At 42.9% G+C, this 19,189-nt stretch overlaps 1 protein-coding gene across 1 annotated transcript in view; it reads right to left on the bottom strand.

Annotated features, from left to right (window-relative positions):
- Positions 1-19,189, bottom strand: part of ZNF618 (zinc finger protein 618) — a 134,821-nt gene that overhangs the window by 53,986 nt on the left and 61,646 nt on the right. Inside the window, exons 7-9 of the mRNA XM_019541090.1 lie at positions 3,486-3,575; positions 2,004-2,039; positions 1,175-1,252 (exon numbers count right to left, since the gene is read on the bottom strand). Of these exons, the coding sequence (XP_019396635.1) occupies positions 1,175-1,252; positions 2,004-2,039; positions 3,486-3,575 (204 nt within the window). The remainder of the gene's footprint in view (positions 1-1,174; positions 1,253-2,003; positions 2,040-3,485; positions 3,576-19,189) is intronic.

The following is a 19,189-nucleotide window of genomic DNA, read 5'->3' as shown; positions in this document are numbered from 1 at the left end:
ATTTTACTTGTATACTGGAAAACACTGTTCAAAGCCACATCCCTCCCACAACCCACACACCTTTTCTCTTGCTAAAACCGGATTTTATGGTAATGGACACAGCCTTAAAATCTAAATAGAACAGCATATATGGCCAGGTTAAGTGGCTTGTAAAAAAATCATACAATGAATCAGAGAGAAAACAAGGGAGAAATCCAATCTCAAGCACTACCCAGGGGAACACGGTTCCTCTCTCCTATGTGACAGCAATAGTGACAGACAGTCATGGATGAACCTCAGAATATTCAAATATGCAACCAGAGGGGTTGATTTGGATTCATATTTCCTAAACTCATTTGGGACTGTAAAAGTGGGCTGGAAATCTGAGGAGAAGAACTTTTCCTGAGATACCTGCAGTACTTCCTGCTTCTGTTAGCACTGGAAATAGCACAGAGTATCAGTATTTCACCACCTTCCCTTCTAACCTCAAGCAGGAAATGCAGAAATGTATAGAACCACAAATTCAGAAGTTAACCTCTTTTTTTGGTTTATTCTAATTAGTGTGCCTATCTCCCAGCATGCAAGCATGTGCAGACTGACACTTGTCCCTCAGTCAACTCTGCCAATATGCCACAACCCCATCTGCAGCAGCCTGGCTACTGCAGTCCTGGCCCTAACCCCAAATAGCTCTGCCAAAGTGCTTGAATCCTGATCCACAGCCCCCCGCCCTGTTCACTTTTATTGGTAGAGCCCTTGAGCAGACAAACAATTGCTAGAGCATGAGATGGACGCCCTTTCCTCTATGACCCAATTTAGGTTTTGTGTGTACTCAGCCAAGGTGAAAGGTGAGAACCTTTCACCCATGCCGCACCCCTCAGCAAAAGGCACCATTTATACTTAAATCAAATGCAAACAAGAGGAGAACTTGCATAAAGGCTGAACTCAAGTTTCCTGGACCCTGAACAAACTTATAACCAAGGTAACTTCTGCCCATGCTTAAAACATTTCTCCAGCTGTGCGGCTGCAGGAGATGGGAACTAATTTGAAATGAAATACACTTTTTGACATCGTTAGAGTTTCAATATCTTCCTGTAACATGCTGATCTCCCATTGTCACCCAGACCCTTTAGCAAATGCCAGCTTTCAAACTGTGTGCCATGTTCTTGAACCTTCAAAACTCCATTATAAAGCATACTTGGACCAATCTTCTGAAACGGTTCCGGCTCCTCTTCTTTCACTTCGTCAGGTGCTATGACTGCCTGGTCATAGGGGTCTGCAAAAGAACAGAACCAGCAGAAAGCTGACAACACCCCAAGGCTTTCCTGATGCAGTTAGATGGTGAATGCACCTGGTCATACACATTTCAACTTGTCACATGTAACAAAAACACAAGGTTTAAACAACATCTTCTTCTGAGTTTTGGACTTGTCGCTCCTCTTCCACATGCCCTCCCAGACAGCTATTAACCCATTCTAGTCCGATGGCACAATTTGAAGACAAATCAAAAATCAGAGAAATAATGTAAATATTTCAACGCTTGATTTCTATTTGCTGACATTTTCCCAGCATGCTTCTCAACTACAGATTTTCCTTTCTTTTGAAAATGGGTGTAGTGAAGTAGACAACAAGAGTCAGCTAACAAATACTGACCAGTGATGCTGTATAACCATCTCACAGCACGTCCAGTAACCAATCAGAACTCAATCCGTTTTAGGTAGTAATTTTATTTATGTAACAAACAAGTTTAGACTACTGAAAAAGCATTCATGGTTTGTTTCTCTGATTTTCAGAAGTACAGATCAACTGCATGTACGACAAAAGCCTGGTATCTAATAGGGCTGGGCATCAAACTATTGGCTCTATGTAACATTGCTACACACTGAGGGACTGGTCCTGCTCCCACTGAAATCAGTGACAAAACTCCACCGGCTGTTATGAGTGTAGAACCAGACCCATGGTGCCGGAGACCTACTGAATACTTGAACAGGTTTTTGAAATAAAGCACACAAAGGATCTGCGCTTACCTGCCCGGTTTTCTGGGGCCCCTTCCACACTAAAAACTAACACAGAATAGAAGAAGGGGGGGAAGAAACAAAACAGAAATTAAATCCTCTTAAATGGCCTTGCTTTCTTCCTGTATTTCATATGCCAGTTCAGCATACTTCAGCACCACAGAACAAGCCAGGCTCCCCTGTCCCACTCCCTCCTCTCCCAAGCAGCATTCACACAGGGAAATACCTGAGCATGCCCAGCCCTAGTGTACACAGACCCTCAAGGCCTTTGTTCTAACACTGACGCAAACCCACATTGATCACCATGACCATCAGATGCACACCACTCACATCTGTATCTACTGAAACACAACCAATTGCTCAAACGCATCTAGGCAAGCGGTGTCTTAGCAAGATGCAAGTGGTAGCCAGTTTGAAAAAACACTTGAGCTTTTTGGAAGCCCTGAGTAGGGCTCTCTGAGCTCCAGCTAGGAAGACCCAATTCAAGCATGAGGAAACACTCTTAATCCAATGGTAGCTTTCCATTCCATTAGCTCCATTTCCATTACCCTGCATGAGCAAAGGAGATTCCTGGAGGGCTGTGGGGTGCCAGCACATGCTTGTTGCCCTTAGAGCTGGTCTAAACATTCCAAACATTTCAGTAAAAAGAAAAAGAGCAAAAACGTTTGAGAAAATTTGACATGTTTTCAGCAATTCTGGGCACTAGCATGTTGCTACATTCTGGTCACAAATGCTCCCTGTCCCACCTCCCTGGCAGAGTAAGGAGCAGCAGTGATAGCCTGGTGCTACCTTGGTTCATTCAGGAGGGCTAGAGGAAAAGGTGCATAAAAACCTGGAACCCTCAGGGCTTTAGCAAGAGTACAGAGGGAAGAAAAGACATAAAAATATTCCCCCCCCAAGAAAAAGAAAAACCCAAGCAAACACTCAATACCTTCCATCAATTTTCTAATCAAACTGATGCAAGGAACAGGTGCTTGTTTCAGCCCGAATGTTGACCCCTAGGGTAATTTTATATGTTTGTACTGAAGAGGAAAAGTCCTTAAGGTCCCTGGGCTCAGACACCAGCTGACAACTGCTGTTGCACTTGTACCTCTGTAACATGGTTTCTCAAGAAAAGGTACAGGAAAAATGGTTCCTATACTGTAAGAGACAACTGGCAAACAAACTCTGCCAGGCAAGAGCCAGCCTGACAATTTATGTTAAGGTACAGATAAAAAAAAAAATCCACAGCAAGCATGAACTTTAATACAAAGGCATGGCTTGCTGAGCCTACAGGTCCTAGCACGTGGCCCACCCAGACAGTCTAGGTTCTTATTAGCCTATGTGAAGTCTCTCTGCAGACCATGCCTTGATGTTCAGTAGTGAGAATTGTTGTATATTTTGTAAAACCCTATGAGGGGCACCTGACTTCCATGAATCACACTTTATCTGCCCCAGCATGTATCATTTATTAGTTTCCAGCCCAACTGAACAAAGGCCTGAAATGGTACTCACCATCCACGGCATGCAGGTCTCTGTGCTCTTGGAAACAGCTGTAATATTTATATTTTTTCCCACAAATGTCACAGGTGTACCTGAAATTGTCTGTAGGAAGAAGAGGACAATCCATTTTAGAAACCTTGGGGTGAAAAGCAAGAGCTTCATGGAATACGGTTGTAACCAGAAGACCCATCTATTGTGTCACATTTCCCCCCACCTTTTTCCAAAAGGCTTACCCACTCAAGCAATCATTGTTTCATACATCTACCCAAATGTGCTTCACATCCATCTAAGCTTAAGCCTTACTCTACTATATTTCATTCTGAGACAAAAACCGATGTTTTTTCTGTCCATTGCACCCTGGACAGGGCCTATGCAGTTATGGAGCAGAACTGGAACAGGCATGCAGCTCCAGAATGGCCACTGCAACAAGGATGACAAGCTGGCCCAAGAAAGTGGTTCTACAACATTTTTTGGAAGCTCAGAACTGAAACAGCAGGAAGCTGTAGGTCAGGGTTGAGGTGAGCTGGCAGTGCTGTGCAAAATCCAAAAACAAGAACACTAAGCAGTTGCTGGAGGGCCCATGTGACAATACACTGACCAAACTCTGCACTGAAGTGTGCACCTGTGTGAGCTCACACCCTCCTTGGTTCTTGCCACTACTATGAATTACCAGCTTACATAAGCACCATGTACATCCATATTATAAAGGATAAATAAGGAAACTGTTGCTGTAATGCATAGCTCTGCTCTAAGTGTGAAAATAGCACTATTTTGCTCCCCAGATCTGCCCCGGAAGCATCAGTCAAACCTGACTTTTGCAACAAGCAATTTGTACACCTTTTAATCCTGTACAGCCAGAGCTAACTTCAAACACCTACATTTGAGTAAACCTATGGGAGACAATGGAACTAGACATGTGGCTGGAGGCAGAATCTAGCTTGCAGACCCAGCGCGACAAGGGACTAAAGTCAGTTCGTCTGTCAGACTCCAAGCCGAGTTTGCAGGGCTGGTCATTAACAAGGAAAAATAAATCTTATTCATAAACCAAGCTGTTTAAAATACCTGTGAACCTAATCAGGAAACAATGAATCTCTCAGACTCAGCTATCACACTGTAATGGAAAAGGCAGCAGCAGGTAAAGATCTGGGTCTGAATGCAGTAAATCTGAGCTCTCTGAAACAAACTCAGGTACCAACCTGAGAAATACTTTCGAAAACATGAACTGAAAAAAGAAACCTTGTTTACTATTAACTTCTTCCATGCAGGTGGTCACAATAACCCAGGCTAGAGTATATAGATTAAACAGCCTTTTTTCAACTTTTCATACTATACTATGTAAAAACTAAATTAATTATGTTTTACAATGTATATTGGCAGCAGGCTACAACCTAGTCCGGGGACAGCACAGCACTTTTATGTGCAAGCAGGAAGTTTCCATTACACAGACCCATGGCCTTCAGAGACAGAGCACTAAGAGATGAAAAATGCTTGTGTCTTCTATTTTCTTTGAAAGTAGAAGCTGTAGTTGTCTATCATAGGAAAAAACCAAACACAACCAGCATTTACGAGTTTGGCATCAGAACTCTGGTGGTGCCACCACGAGAAAAGTTACCTTTTCATCAGAGCATACCACTTCCTACCTTACACTGAAGAATTAAATAAATCCAGCCCTCCAAAAGAGCTAAGCCAAATCTCTTTTGTCAAGGGAATACAGTGGATTACGTAAATTTAAACAACAAGGTTCCACCACTTCTGATGGCACAAAGCTCTACAAGGACATTGTGGCAGGGGACCTTTGGACCCAGGGATATAAGCCATTTTGGACTCAGGGATATAAGCTGGGCTGCAGTGTGCTGCTGGAGGAAGAAGAAACATCAGGCTGGGAGGCTGCTCTGGCCTGGTCAGGAGGTAAAGGCGGGGGCTTTGGGGTGGAGGTGACCCCCTGTCCTGGATAAGACATTAAATTTCACCCTGCCAAAGGGTGGTCTGGTGGGGCTCCTAGTGGCATGGGAGCCCTCAGTAAATGCCAGGCTAGCTACCTCCCTGGTGAAAAGTGGGCTGGGGCATCTTAACCCCAGCTCCACATCCCGGTGGTATTCTAACGAGCAGGGGGAGCCCAGGGCTCATTAAGGAGCCCTGAGATAGAGCTCAGTTTGGAGGAAGGACCTGGGGCCATGCCCAGGTGGCAGGGGAAAGCCTGGCGATGAGCAGTGAGACCCTGAGTGAGAGGGACGACAAACAGAGCAGCCTCGTGAGTGGGGGCAAATGAGGTGGCCCCGTAGAGGCACAGTGGCCCAGCAAGGGGCCAGGAGTGAAATAGGCCTATAGTTGTAGAATCGCTCAGGTGAGGGTAGTGGGAGACCCCCAACAGACTGTGCCAGGGCTGACCAAGGCGAGGATGAGCCCAAAGCCCGGTGATGCTGGGAGGGATGAGCGTGGCCCCTGAGAGAGGGCAGTATGAAAGAGGCTGGGTGAGAAGAGCGGAGTGAGTGGGACCCCGCTGAGAGAGGAGTAGCGTATGAGTGGCCCTCTGGGGCTGTAGAAAAGTGCTACAACTGTGTGCCCAGTTTGCTCCAGCTGTAGGCTGGAGAAGTAACACCAGAGTACCATCTGCGAGGCAGGGGACCTGTGGAGGGGTGGTCGGAGTGGGTATTAGGCCCTTGTCAGCAGGGCGATAAATGGGTAGCCTGCCGCCTTAGTAACAACTTTCGTATTTTTCCATCAAGGCATAGCAGGAAAGCAAAGTGGGCAGTTACCCCAGGAGCAGGGTGGCTGGTGAAGATCTGACAAGGAGACCACCCTGTTACAGACATGAAACTAAGACGTGTGTGTGGGGTAGGGGTGGAGGGGGCAGGGTTAGAATGACAGCCAAGTAATGAATGCAGTCTCTCAGCCTAAAAAGGAAATACAAATGGATAAGACTGCTTCACCTGCAGGCAAAGCACAGTACTAACTTAAAGGATATGACAAACCCTAAGAAATCTGCAGCCAGATACTGGAGACTCAGTTCACTCAAGCACTGGAGCAGGAAGACTGGAGCAGGAAGACTCAAGCACTGGATCCACTCAAGTTTGACATGGATATAGGAAAGCAGAGAAAGCCAGGTCACTGAATAAGCCACAGAGGGTGCATCTACACATGAGATTAATGAGATACAATGAACTCAGGAGCAGGCTGCGCTGGCTGGGCACAGCATCTAGATGTGTGCCTGGGATAGCAGCACTTTGAGCCAGGGTGAAGCAGACCTGGGCTGGCAGCAGGCATGGGAGGATCAGCCCCGGGCTCTGGGTGGCAGTGTTAGGTGATGGAGGGGCTGGCTAGGGCACGAGAGTGCCAAATATGTAGTCATGTGGGTAGATGGCAGGCAGAGGCCTGGCCCCTTGCTGCTTGGGTTGTTCAGGTGCAATTTCTGCCCAGCTGTTAGCATCTTCACATGCGTTTCAGCACAGTAAATGACTCTGCTGTAAGATAGTACTGACCCCAACAGTACTATCTTATGGCAGAGTTAATTAATTTACTACGCCCTAATACTGGCACACGTATAGAGTGTGACACTTTACTGCAGAGATAATTAGTCTACTCCGCAGTAAAGCACATATAGAGGCAACCACTTTAACTCCACTTTGCAAGTAGGAAAACAAAAGAGGTGGAAGGAACATCTCAAAGCACAGAAACCAGTAGTATCAGGTGCTCTCCAGAACCTGCAAAGCACATTGCACATATTCTAGTTATGCAACACTTGAGTAGGACATCAATTCTGCAGTTACTCTGAGAACAAGGCTTCTCCCAGAGATGAAAGGAACATTTCAGCTTGGACAGCATGAGCTTCACAGAGGATAAAAGTGGAGTTGAAGGAAGAGAGGCTGCTCCCCAGGGGTGCAGAATGAATCCTTCCCTCTAAAGTCCAGTTTAATATGGGAAATAATTCAACAAAAGCGGCCAAGCAAGTCTTGGAGATAAGTGGTATACCTGTATGGTTCAAGGCAGTGCTTTGCAGGGATACCCTGCACTCTTTCTGGAGCCAAAAGCAATACAGCTGCCTTAGCACAATGTTGTTGCACGTGGACTAAAAAGCGCTGTTTCTTCACAGGTCTGAATAACCCATGCACAACACCATGCTGAATTAATGTAGTTATACTTCTTCCAGGCAGAAGGAGGGCAAGACAGTATCTTAGAGAATATAAGTTCAGAGAGGAATAAGTTTTCATAGGCAACAGATTACTTTGTTAGATACTATGAAAAGACCACATGGACTAAAGCATTTTTAGAACTATGTCACCTAGTCCTATTTTGTCCAGGAATGGACAAGACAGTAGCGAAACTGCTGGTGCATGGTTTACACCAGGGCTGTCCAACAACCCATGGGCCACATGTGGCCTATGGGGGGTTAATCTATAGCCACTGGACTCATCCCTGGCTGTCACTCTCCCCATTTCTCCAGCTGCATTAACAAAAGGGGTCTCTGGGATCCCCTTCCCTTCTCCAGCTTCTACTTCCTGCCTTGTGTCAGGGAGTGGTGCAGCATTATGCAGCACAGCCTACGGTGCTGGGGGAGCCTGCAGGTAGGGAGCTGAGGGTGAGACCAGAGCACCCCGGAAACACAGTGCAGCGTGGAGGCATCCATGCTGCATGAGACCCAGGAGGCCTGTGGCTCATGGTGGTGCATCCTGTGCTGTGCGTGGTACCCAGCCACTTAAAAATTGGACAGCCCTGGTCTATACAATTGCTACCACCTTTGCTACCTTTGGGGTATGTCTACACTCCCACTGGGATACGTGAATGCAGCAGAGGCAGGCAAACCTACCTTGCCTGTGGTCTAGCTACTTTGGGGAACAAGAACAAATAAATGTGTAGCACAGTGCGCAGTGGAAACAAGTCTGCTAGGGATTCTGGATACTTCAGCAGCTACTGCAAACTGAAGTTCATGTCACTACATCTTCATTGCCATCATCACCCAAGTTATCTGGAGCTACTGCAATCCTATTTCTAGCTGCAGATACCCTCAGTGGAGCTACGTTAGGAGTACAGTTTGTGTCATGCAGACTGGCTGCTATAGGCTTCAATAGCATATATGGGGGGAGGGGAGGGCGGCAAAGAGAAGCCTAAAGCAAAGCATGAACAAGTCTGATAAATATTCCAGAGAAAGTATTTTCATGCCGTGTTTCTTTTATTAGTTAATGCCTAGGAACAAAAAGTGCATTGTTCATAGGCACATTACCTTAACAACCATCTTTACAGGTTAAGCCAACACTGGGAGAAAGATACTATTTGTTCAAAGGATGCAGATACCTAGTCCCATACCTCACTGGTGTTCACAAAGCCCACAAAATGAGTTCCTGCTTTGGGCCAAGCCATAAAGATTATTAAGTTATTGCAATGCCAGACATTTGAACACACAAGTAAAGAAATCCAGAGTTACAGTTCAACAACTGTTGCCTGCCTTCACAACTGAAATTTAACTCAAGCACATAAAGGAATCAAGATCAGGAAAAGACCTTCATTTTTTCAGCAGCAGACTAAGTCTTCAAAGGTAGTTGATGCATACACCACAGCTTACACAAATATGTCTGAATAATTCAAATACATGTATTTACATTGAAAAATTAAGGACCATGCTATTTTAATATGTATTGTTGGAGAAAGAAAGAGCAAAAGACAAGATACAGAATGCACATTTACTGGGTGCAAGTAACAGTCTCGTGCTGCAGTATCAGAGATGTACATTTAGTTTCTCCTACTCAAAAGAAGCAATTTCACAAGAGCGGAAGGATTTCTACCCCTGTCCTTCCTGGCCCTTCTCCTTTTTTGTGAATGCAAGGCCATGGCTCTGAGGCAGCAGCACACAGCACGGTGACTATCACAAATACTCTATCACTTCTGGGTTTTCCATAGGATATATTAAGAATGGGAAGATTGCCAATATGAAGAATGGCACAGAAATCAAAAACAGACTCCAATTACCAAGCCTGTCATCTTCAGTTGGTTTTAATCAGAAGCAGCCTTTAAAGAACATCACAATGTCCTGAGTCAACCCCTTTCTCATGTTCACGATCATCACAGAGCCCCTCATGCAAAGGGGTACAGTCACAGATATTCTGGCAACTGGGACCATAAAGAAGTCATGTACAGATAAGGTTATGTTCTCAGAAGCAATCTACATCCATTTTTTTAAGGTAAAGATTGTCATTATTTATATAGAAACAGCACTGTGACGCCCACAGCAAAAGGTACTGTACAAAAATGTAGCAAAATATGGCCCCTGGCACCAAGAAGTGTGCAATAAGCTGCATTGCCTCAGAGAAGGACAAGAAGCACTTAAGAGTTATGTTAACCATTACCTACTGGCTGTGACCTGCCATCTCCTGCGAGGTGTGACCACAAGGAGCAAGTTCTGCCATCAATAATTCACTGCCCCAAGCTGGCCAGATGGGACCTATCAACTGCATCCCAAAAACAACACTAAATGTTTTGAGATAATTTTTATTTCTCTTTCAAGTACTCATTATGATATTACCCCAGTGAGTTGCCTCCATGCTTCTGTGAGCTTTATTCTAGGAACCTGGTGAAAGAAACAATGTAGCAATTAGAAATTTGCTAAAATGTCAGAATTAGGCTGTGCACTAAAATCAGGCAGTCCCCTAAACTGTTTAGACAGTGCCTGAGCATATGCATCAATATTACTATTAGACAAGTTCCCACAAAGATTGAAACGCTCTCTGTAACACTTATCCACTCATCTTCAATACACACCTACAAATGTAGCACTGTGCCCTAATTCTGAAAGTCCCAAGGAAGGAGTTTCCACTTAAAAGACTATGCCAGAGTACAATCTTCTCATTTTGCAAATACTCTTGGAGCATTAGCTAGCTGAAGAAGAAACAAGCTTCCCACACCAGGATTTAGCTGTCTTTACCATCTCAAGGTTGTCATCTGTTTCTCCCTTAAATGGAAATTTTGCGAGAGCTTAAAATGTGTTCCTTACAAGACAATACAAATGTCACTACTCTCATCACAATCCTGGCCAACAGATCACTCATGAACAGTGGTGCTCCATCTTTTTGCCTCATGGGCCAGATGGGCAATGCATGGCCAGGTAGAGGACAGAGGCACGGCCTGGCCCCGATCCAGCAGCATGGGACTTAGCAGTTAGGCAGTGGGGGAGGCGGAAGTATTAACTGCCACTGCTCCCCCTGCCCCCAAATTTCTGAACTTGTAGGGACCCTAGAGGCTCACAGGCCAGGGGTTGAGCACCCTGGCTCTAGTATACTCTAAGCTTGATGCTCAGCTACACTGAAATGATTTTCTTGTGACACTCAATAGAATCAATTATTCATTTCTGGATAGGAAAGGTAGTTGGAGTGGCTCACGGAGCTCATACCTTCTGAATGCACCACCACAGATGGCAGCTTTCACTAAAGATGAACAAGAATCTTTCTATCCTTTCCTCACAAAGCAAATGAAACAGAAGGAGGGATAGATCAGTAGAGATCCCCCTTCCAAATCGCAGGAAAAAGGCAGCTGGAGAATAGAGAAAGGGACAGAATGCCTCTTCTTCCTCCCAGAGGCTAGAGTGGGACTTGAGAGGCAAGTTTCAAATGTATGGCACTCACTAGTCAGCAGCTAGCATAAATTCCTCGCAAGGGTCCAGGGATAGGATCTTCACCTTCCTAGTAGCAACCTGGATAGCCATGAGGTGAGATGCAATCTTTGCATTCCCCTCCCCCTCGCTCCCCCATTCAGGTAAAGAAACAGAGATCTCCCTGCACATTAGCTTCATTTTACCCACATTCAGATCTTTCTTTTTATACATAAGTCACAAGTTTTAGACCTGCATTGTGAGAGAGACTTGTTAGAGCAGTAAGTCTCAAATGACATCAAGACCCTTGCTTCAAACTCACTAACATCAGAATACCTTCAAAGAGAGCAGGAATGACCCCAAATCATCAATAATTCCTGGAGAGGATTAAAATTTCCAGAGTTATATTAGAAAGGATTAAATAACAATAAAATCCAGAAGTTTGGAAGGAATACACATCCTCATGCACCAGGATTCCAGCTTGCGTCTTCTAAGTATCGGGGATTACAAGAACTTTCCCCATGGGCAAGTTATTCCAAAATTGCTTATTTCATGGTTTCTTTCTTATTTCTCTGGAACACTTGGTTCTAGCCACTGGCTGCTGTGGGATAGTGAATAGCTAAACCCTGGTGCAATGTGGCATGGTAATTTCTATCTGCCTACAAGGAGAATCCTCAAAGGCCAAGGCAACAAATAAAAAATAAAATGAATTATGCACACAGATAAGCCAAAGAATAACTTCTAAATGTAATGATAAATTTGGTGTTAGTCACATCTTGCCTTATGCAAGATTCTCTCTATATTTTATTACCTTATGAGGGAAGTATCTTGTGGATACTTGTGGCCAGTTGGATTAATAACAGAGCTGGTACAATGCCAATGTCATCTTACAAGCAGCAGTTCTCACGCACTGAATGAAGAATAGCATTGCATGCCAACAATCCCGAGGCACTTGTGTTCTTACTTTTCACTGGAAATCCCAGATTCACAAATTAAGTGTTTTCCCATTGGGCACTGGCTCTACTGGTATACTTAAGTTCCAGTAAGCTTAAAACAGTACAAGAACCTTCATTTTTGAGGTTTAAAGCAGATTGCTTGGTACATCCAAACAGAGGGTGAAACTTTTCCTGGCACTGCAAAAGAAGAGGTTCCAAGATTAAAGCACAACGGAGATGGCACCCAGAGACCGACTTTAATCATAATAAATCTTCAGTGCCAAAAGCAATGTTGTTTCCAGAATAGCTGCCAAAATCCCTGTACGTGGGGGTATCAATATGCAGTTGACTTTACAGGTAAGAGCCAGTTCGCAGATATAACAATCCAGGACTGGCAGATGACAGAAGAAGAGATTTCAGAAGCAAACCACTGATGTCAGCATTTAGACTCCAGAAATTTAAAGGCAACCTTACCTTTATAAAATATGGACTTTACCTCAGATTATACATCGGAGGCATTTTTGGAGCCAATGAAAGGTGGAACACTTAATGAGAATTAATTACTAGCTTCAGATGGAGCCCAATCAGTTTGTGAAATGGTCTATATGACAGAGTTGGCTCAAAAGGCCTGGACTTAATGACTCAGGAGAATGGGTTGAAGACTGATTTTCCAAGATTTCCATGCAAGAACATTTCAACACTCAAAGTTTCTCTGTCTACAGAAGCCAGCTGAAAGACTTCAGAGCCCTGCAAGGCTGCTCCAGGCCATAGTTAGAACTGCTGGAAACATGACAAGTGGAGAGCTCTACTGATGTCAAAAGGAAGGCCGTCTGCAAAGGGAAAGTCGAATCTCAGCACTACATTGTCAAAGCTGGGATGTCAGTGTTAAAACAAGTTCATCGTGAGGAGACCCAAGACCCTGGTAATATGCCACAGATTCTGGATCCTTGGCACTGAATGAGGCTGACCCAGAGGGATCCAGGGCACCTCAGTGGATTTAAACACCGCCCTATCAGGTTGACTGGGTTGGTGGAGCCTATCAGAAGAGACATGCGAGATAGACCTGTCACTCCTGTGGGGCAGCTAGATGATGTCAGTGTTCAATGGGTATAATTTCTCTTTCCATTCTTCAGAATGAAGAACTCTGTACTATGTAAAAAGCAGAAAGCCTCTGAAGGACAGAATCAAAATAAAACCAGGAGGAAAAAGCCCAGGACACTGCGCATGTTTTGAGCTTGCTGCACTTTTGGGGATATAGAAGTAACAAAAGGGTAATTGGGACCTGACTCCTTGTACCAGCAGAATTGTCCATGGATTCTCCAGCAGACCCTCCCTATTAAGCAAAAATCCTCAGCTGGGTGCTGGCAGTGCTACAGCCTACAAATGGAAATATTCAGAAGGCATTTGGAGAATTTTCATTTATAGAAAAAAACTGCTTCAAGGACTCATTAAAAATATATTTAACTAATGAAATTTTTTAAAATGATGTTTTGCTTGTAAATTGTCAGAAAATTTCTAAGTAAATAGCTTTTTGAGAGGATACACTATTTTCCATATGTAAAGAGGTAATGAATACGTTCTGTGGCAGCAAAACTAAGCTCAACCTTAATTATGAAGCCATAGCAATGCAGTTAACCAACAAGATTTCTTATCACTTCTGGAATCAAAAGAATCTAATTTGGGAAGAATTTTTTTTAACTGATTTTTACATTTTTTTCTAGAAAAACTGATGCATTAGCTTGTGGTTTTTTTAAGAAAAAGAAAATGTATCCTGAATTTTTTTCCTATCCAGTTGTCTAGATTTCCACTATTTATTATCACGGTGATTTCCTGGTGGAACTTTTCTGGCAAACGCAATTCCCTAGAGAAGTCTGGTTAGCGCAGAAAGGGACAGTAGGCGTAGATGTTTCCCCTGTGAGATTTTATCTTGCCCCTTGTGCAATCCTAGAACATCTGCTGCCCCTAGTTTATTTAGTTTTGACAGGATAAGGGGTTAGTTTGTTGTACAAAAAAGAAATAAAAATTCCCTGTTTTTCTTCAGATAAAAAATTACAGCAATCCATTCAAGAAATGAAGTGGGTTCTTTCAAGCTGCTTTAAACAACAGAATCAAGTTAAGACTGACCTGCAGGGATGCAGGACCCTTTTCATTACAATGATCTAGGATAATCCAAGTTCTCTAATCTTTTCATATTAGCTTGAGTGGAGGGCAACTTAAGAAAATAAGCCTCTTGTTGCTTTGCCTTTTAAAGAGAGATTTTAAATGCAAAAAAATATCTAGATTGTGCCAATGTTAGTGGGCTCTGCATACAGTATTGAATTCCTGCATCTTTAAAGTGTTTTTCAGTGTGTATGTAGTGTGGGCCCACATATGAATGTTTCATGGAATGTCAGGGTACAAGTTGGCAGACAGCAATTTAGGCTGAAAGAAGAATTTGTAAAAGACCAATGTTAATACATTTAGTTTGACCTACTAAATTTCATGCAAAGCTGGACAATGAAGGATATGCTGTTTATTAATTATCAGCAATACAAATTTTAACTTCGATACAAGTTTTCCTGACGTGTGGAATAAACTATCAGGCAGATGGATCTAAGAAAAGTACCTTCTATGGAAGACCTGTGAAACTACAGAAGTTAGCTGGAAGCAAAAGGGACAGGGCACCTATTTTTGGATTCTGCAGTCTGAAAGAAATGTACTCTAGTGACAGCTAGAAATTAGCACGTTCATAGCACTAGTGTCAGAACCAAGACTCTAACACCATTTCGACTCTAGCCACCTGATTTTAATAGCTCTTAACTCTCTCAATGTTCCCTTCTTTCTCAAATCTTATTGTTCTTGGTGTCTGCCCATTGGTGATTTAAGTTTGAAGACAATCTGAACAATTTATTTAAGCAAATACAAAAAATACATCCATTTTATAATAGTCCCCTGAAGTAAAATAAAACCCACTTTAATATTAATGAAGAGAAACAACATTAGATGTGAAAATAATAATAATAGTGACATTGCACAGGACTAATCATTCACTTTTTCATGAGCACATTATGAAATCTCTGTCAGCCTTTAACTTGATATGACTGGATATAGAGCACTACTGACTTGCACCAAGTACAACTCTAAAACTCCACAAGCAGCCCTTTGATTTTGTTGCCCTAAATGTAGTTAAGAGGAAATTAAAAGCCAAAATTTAGTCTAATGAAACATTAAGGTTGCAAATTTGAATAATAAAAAAGTTAAGAAATATAAATGTTAAAGATTCTTACTTAATCTTAACATTAACTAGCCCTCTTTGTGCATTAGTTTTAATTACTAGCAGAATATTAAATTTACTGTATTCTAAGCATGTATTATCTGGGTAAGAAAACCTTAAGTACTTAATTTTATGCTTTAAATTCATAATCTTATGTTGTTTTTATATATGTATAGCATTAGCACTATGGGTGTTTATAAACATGCTCTGGGAGGCAGGGGGTGCTTTAATTAGCATAGCTCCAAGAGCCATGCTAATAAAAAGCACCCGTAGGTGTCACATAGTATCAGTGTCCTCACGCTGAAAAATTGCGGTGGGCCCTCTGAACTAAAGCTGGTCAAACGAGCTTCAGTTTAAAGCGCCCCACCCCTATTTTTCAGGTTGGGAATGTTGATACACATGATGCTGGAGTCTGCTAGACCATAGTAAATTCCACGCTTCAGCAGACTTGATGAATTGAGTCAGCTCCGATGCACTGGAATTACAATGCATCGGAGCAGCCCCCCTGCATGTGTGTAAGTGCCCTATGATTCCATAGCTGAGTATGCAAAAAGCAATCCAGCTCATATCTTTGGGTCTGATCCTCACTGTTTTCTCAAAGTCCCCTCTTAGGCTGAATATTTTCATGCTTAGCCACTACCCAAAGGAAAATACATGTAAAATATTAGATCAAAAAGTTTTTGTGAGACTGTGAAATACTTACAATATGTGGCCTTTTTTTTTAATAGCACCCCAATTTTTTTGTCCTCATGTAACTGATGAAATGGCACACAGAGATGAGACCACACTCTGCACATGGAGTCCTACATAAGGGAAGGTGTCTGTGACATGCTGAACATACTTGGCTAAGAAACAAAAAGTAAACATAATTTCTCTTCGGAAATGGCAACTTTCTTAGACGCAGTTCACCATGACAGAGGTCAAGAGCCTTACATGGGGCATGCAGATAGCCCATCTTTTTGGACACCATCGGGGCAACATTACCATTCTGACTAGACAAGTGCTGGATAGAATCATAACCTGAACTATATCTCGCAAAGAAACCAATGCACTTGGCATTTTTGGGTACCTGGAAAGCAAGAGGGTTTGGTGATGAAAAGCAAATCTGGAGCTGACTGTACTCTTCAAAAAGGAAAGAGCACCAACCGAAATAAGAAATGACCAAAGAGCTCTTCAAAAAGGAAAGAAGAGAGTGCTACAGGCATGGATAACACAATCAGCAAGATTTAGTATAAGCCAGTTCCACAACAGGCCAAGAGTGAAACAAGTCTCTGTGTGAGGCCTTGAAATAAGAGATTTCTGCACCTTTGTTAGGGATGTAGCATATCTTCCATTTGCAACCAATCTGTAAGCAGAAGATGGTGACAACTCTCAGACTGTATCACCAAAGTACATGGATATCTGGTTGTTCTGTCTGCTCTGCTATAGGTAAAACAGAGGAGATGAAGGCATAGCCAATGCCCCAGTGACAGAGAGTAAGCAGTTGGTTAATATACACTCAGAAGAACCTAGGAAAAAGCAATTTGCCTTGAAGAGTCAACTGCTCCCAGGTGCAGTGCCTACACATGCCCAGGACAGCAGCACTTTAAGATGGGGTGGAGTAGCTCTGGGCTGGCAGGCAGCATGGGAAGGGGAGAGGGTTCAGCCCTTGGTTCCTGGTGGTGGCAGAGTCGGGGAGCGGAGGGGCTGGCAGGAGCTGGGGTCTGGTCCCCGGCTGGCTGGGCAGACTGAGCACAATTTGCACCCAGTAGTCACCATCTACATGTGCATTTAATTGCACTTAATGACTCCACCATAAGACAGTACTGTCCCCAACAATACTATCTTATGGCGGAGTTAATTAGTTTACTGCACCCTAATACTAGTGCACGTGTAGACTGTAGGCACTTTACTATGGAGCTAGCTAGCCTACTCCACAGTAAAGGGCACATGTAGATGCACTCACTGAGACTGGAACTCATGTTTCTGGGCTTACAATTTAGCACACATTTTATTATATGCAGGCTTCTCCTCCCCAAAACGAAGATATAGGTATTGCTTTATGAGGTTGGGGAAATGTTATTAGACCATTTTAGATATCTGAACACTAAAATGACACCAGGAAGTATGGGGCTATATGAAAATCAGAACGGTGCTATGGAAGCTCTTTGAGATCTCAGAGAATCTGGTAGTGCAAAATGTGTGCAACTAAAAAGTAGAAATCTTATATGTATTTAGTCACACACACATATCTATATATTAGTGTGGCTAGAAAGCAGGAATCTTATATATATATATATATGTATATTAGAATCTCTGGCAGAACATATATTAGTATATATTATATAGATATCTATATATAGATATATATGAGATACAGAACATGTGTCTCACGTCAAACTTATCTCATTTGCTATACAGTAACAATAGATCAAATACTGGTTTTGATGTTCAAATAGCTTACAAACTCAAGGCCTGAATGTTATTAGGATGTTAGGAATAGAAAATGCTCACCTTTTCACATGCATGCCAGGGAGGTGGGGAGAATGAAGGTAAAGGAAGTTCAAACATTAGCATGCAGACCAAGAAACACAGTTTACCCTTTAAAAAAAACACCAACTTTTGATTTTCCAGCACTGCCCCAGGACTTTTACAAGCTCCCAGGTGTTCCCACTGCAATGTGTGGGGCTGCTGTTTTGGCAATGGCAACTAGCCAGCTCTTTAGAAGGTACACATTCTGTTATTTTGCAAGTTGCCAACAATTCCACGTGGAATGCAAGCAACAGAAGGGCAATAGAAATTTTAAACAGCTGGTAACTCAACTAAATACAAATGGAATTTCTGTGGACGAAGAAAAGACATTTCCCTAGCCCACAGACTTTCTCCTTGGCAAATTGCAAAGACCTGCTGCAAACACTGGAGATGCGAGAGCTTTCCCTAAAAAGTTGCAAGTGTCTTGTATAATATTAAGTAATCTATACACAGAGATCAGTACACCAATGCCATCTATGATAAAAAGATCTCAAACAAAGGATTGTTCAATAACATTTTCCCTTGACCATAATTGTTTAAAGTGATAATAGTTAAACAAGGTGTCTGTTACTACATTAACTCTGTTGGGTTTGACACCCAAAATTCATTCAATTCCTCTCTCCTGGCAGAACCTGCAAATTATGGTCCTTGATTTGGAGCAAAGACAGTGGCCTGGGAGGAGTTCCCTCAAAGATTAAGTTTATATCTCAAAATACAAAGCATAGCATAAGTCTTTTAACAGACCAAACCAAGATAATGAACCACGATTACTAAACACTTTCCCCCTCAAAGGAGTCTTCACACTGTCTTCCAAGTTGGCAGTTCCTCACACAAACCCTTTTTGGGGTTTTTTTAAAGTAAGCTGTAGTCAGGATAATGCGTTTTAACTATCTTACCCTGCCTATAGCCCTTACTTGCCCAGGGAGTAATGTCAGAACTTCCTGCTCTGGCCTTCTGCCAAAAACCACTTCCTTGGACTTATAGGAAATGTGGGGGAGGGCATACCCATGCAGAGATTTATCCCCCATACTGATAATGCAGCAAGGAAGCAGACAAACCACCACTCAAAAGCAAAACCAACTAGGGTGGGTTGCTAATGCTATTTTCCTCTGTTAAGAGTGAGCACTGTACTCAAATCCCTCCTAAACACTTTTTCTGCTCAATTCGATGACGCAAATAACAACTGGCTCCTAAGAGTCACTATGAAGAATAATCAAGTAGTTTAAAAAAGAATAGAAATAAAGGAAAAAAAGAGCCTTCCAGAGTACAGCAGGACATCTTTTCCAACCCCACTGCAGAATGAGAGATGCTTTCCTGCGGTTATTCAAGCTGGTACTGGGGACGCACTGGCTCAAGGAGGGAGGCATTCTTATCACCATTTTAAGAGAGGTATGGACGCCTGGACTTGTGGAAGAAGTAAGGAGCCTACATAAGGTGAGAG

The sequence above is a fragment of the Crocodylus porosus genome, unplaced genomic scaffold (assembly GCF_001723895.1).
Source record: "Crocodylus porosus isolate Cpor-Errol unplaced genomic scaffold, CroPor_comp1, whole genome shotgun sequence".
Classification (NCBI taxonomy): domain Eukaryota; kingdom Metazoa; phylum Chordata; order Crocodylia; family Crocodylidae; genus Crocodylus; species Crocodylus porosus.
This window is presented reverse-complemented; position numbering and strand designations above follow the sequence as displayed.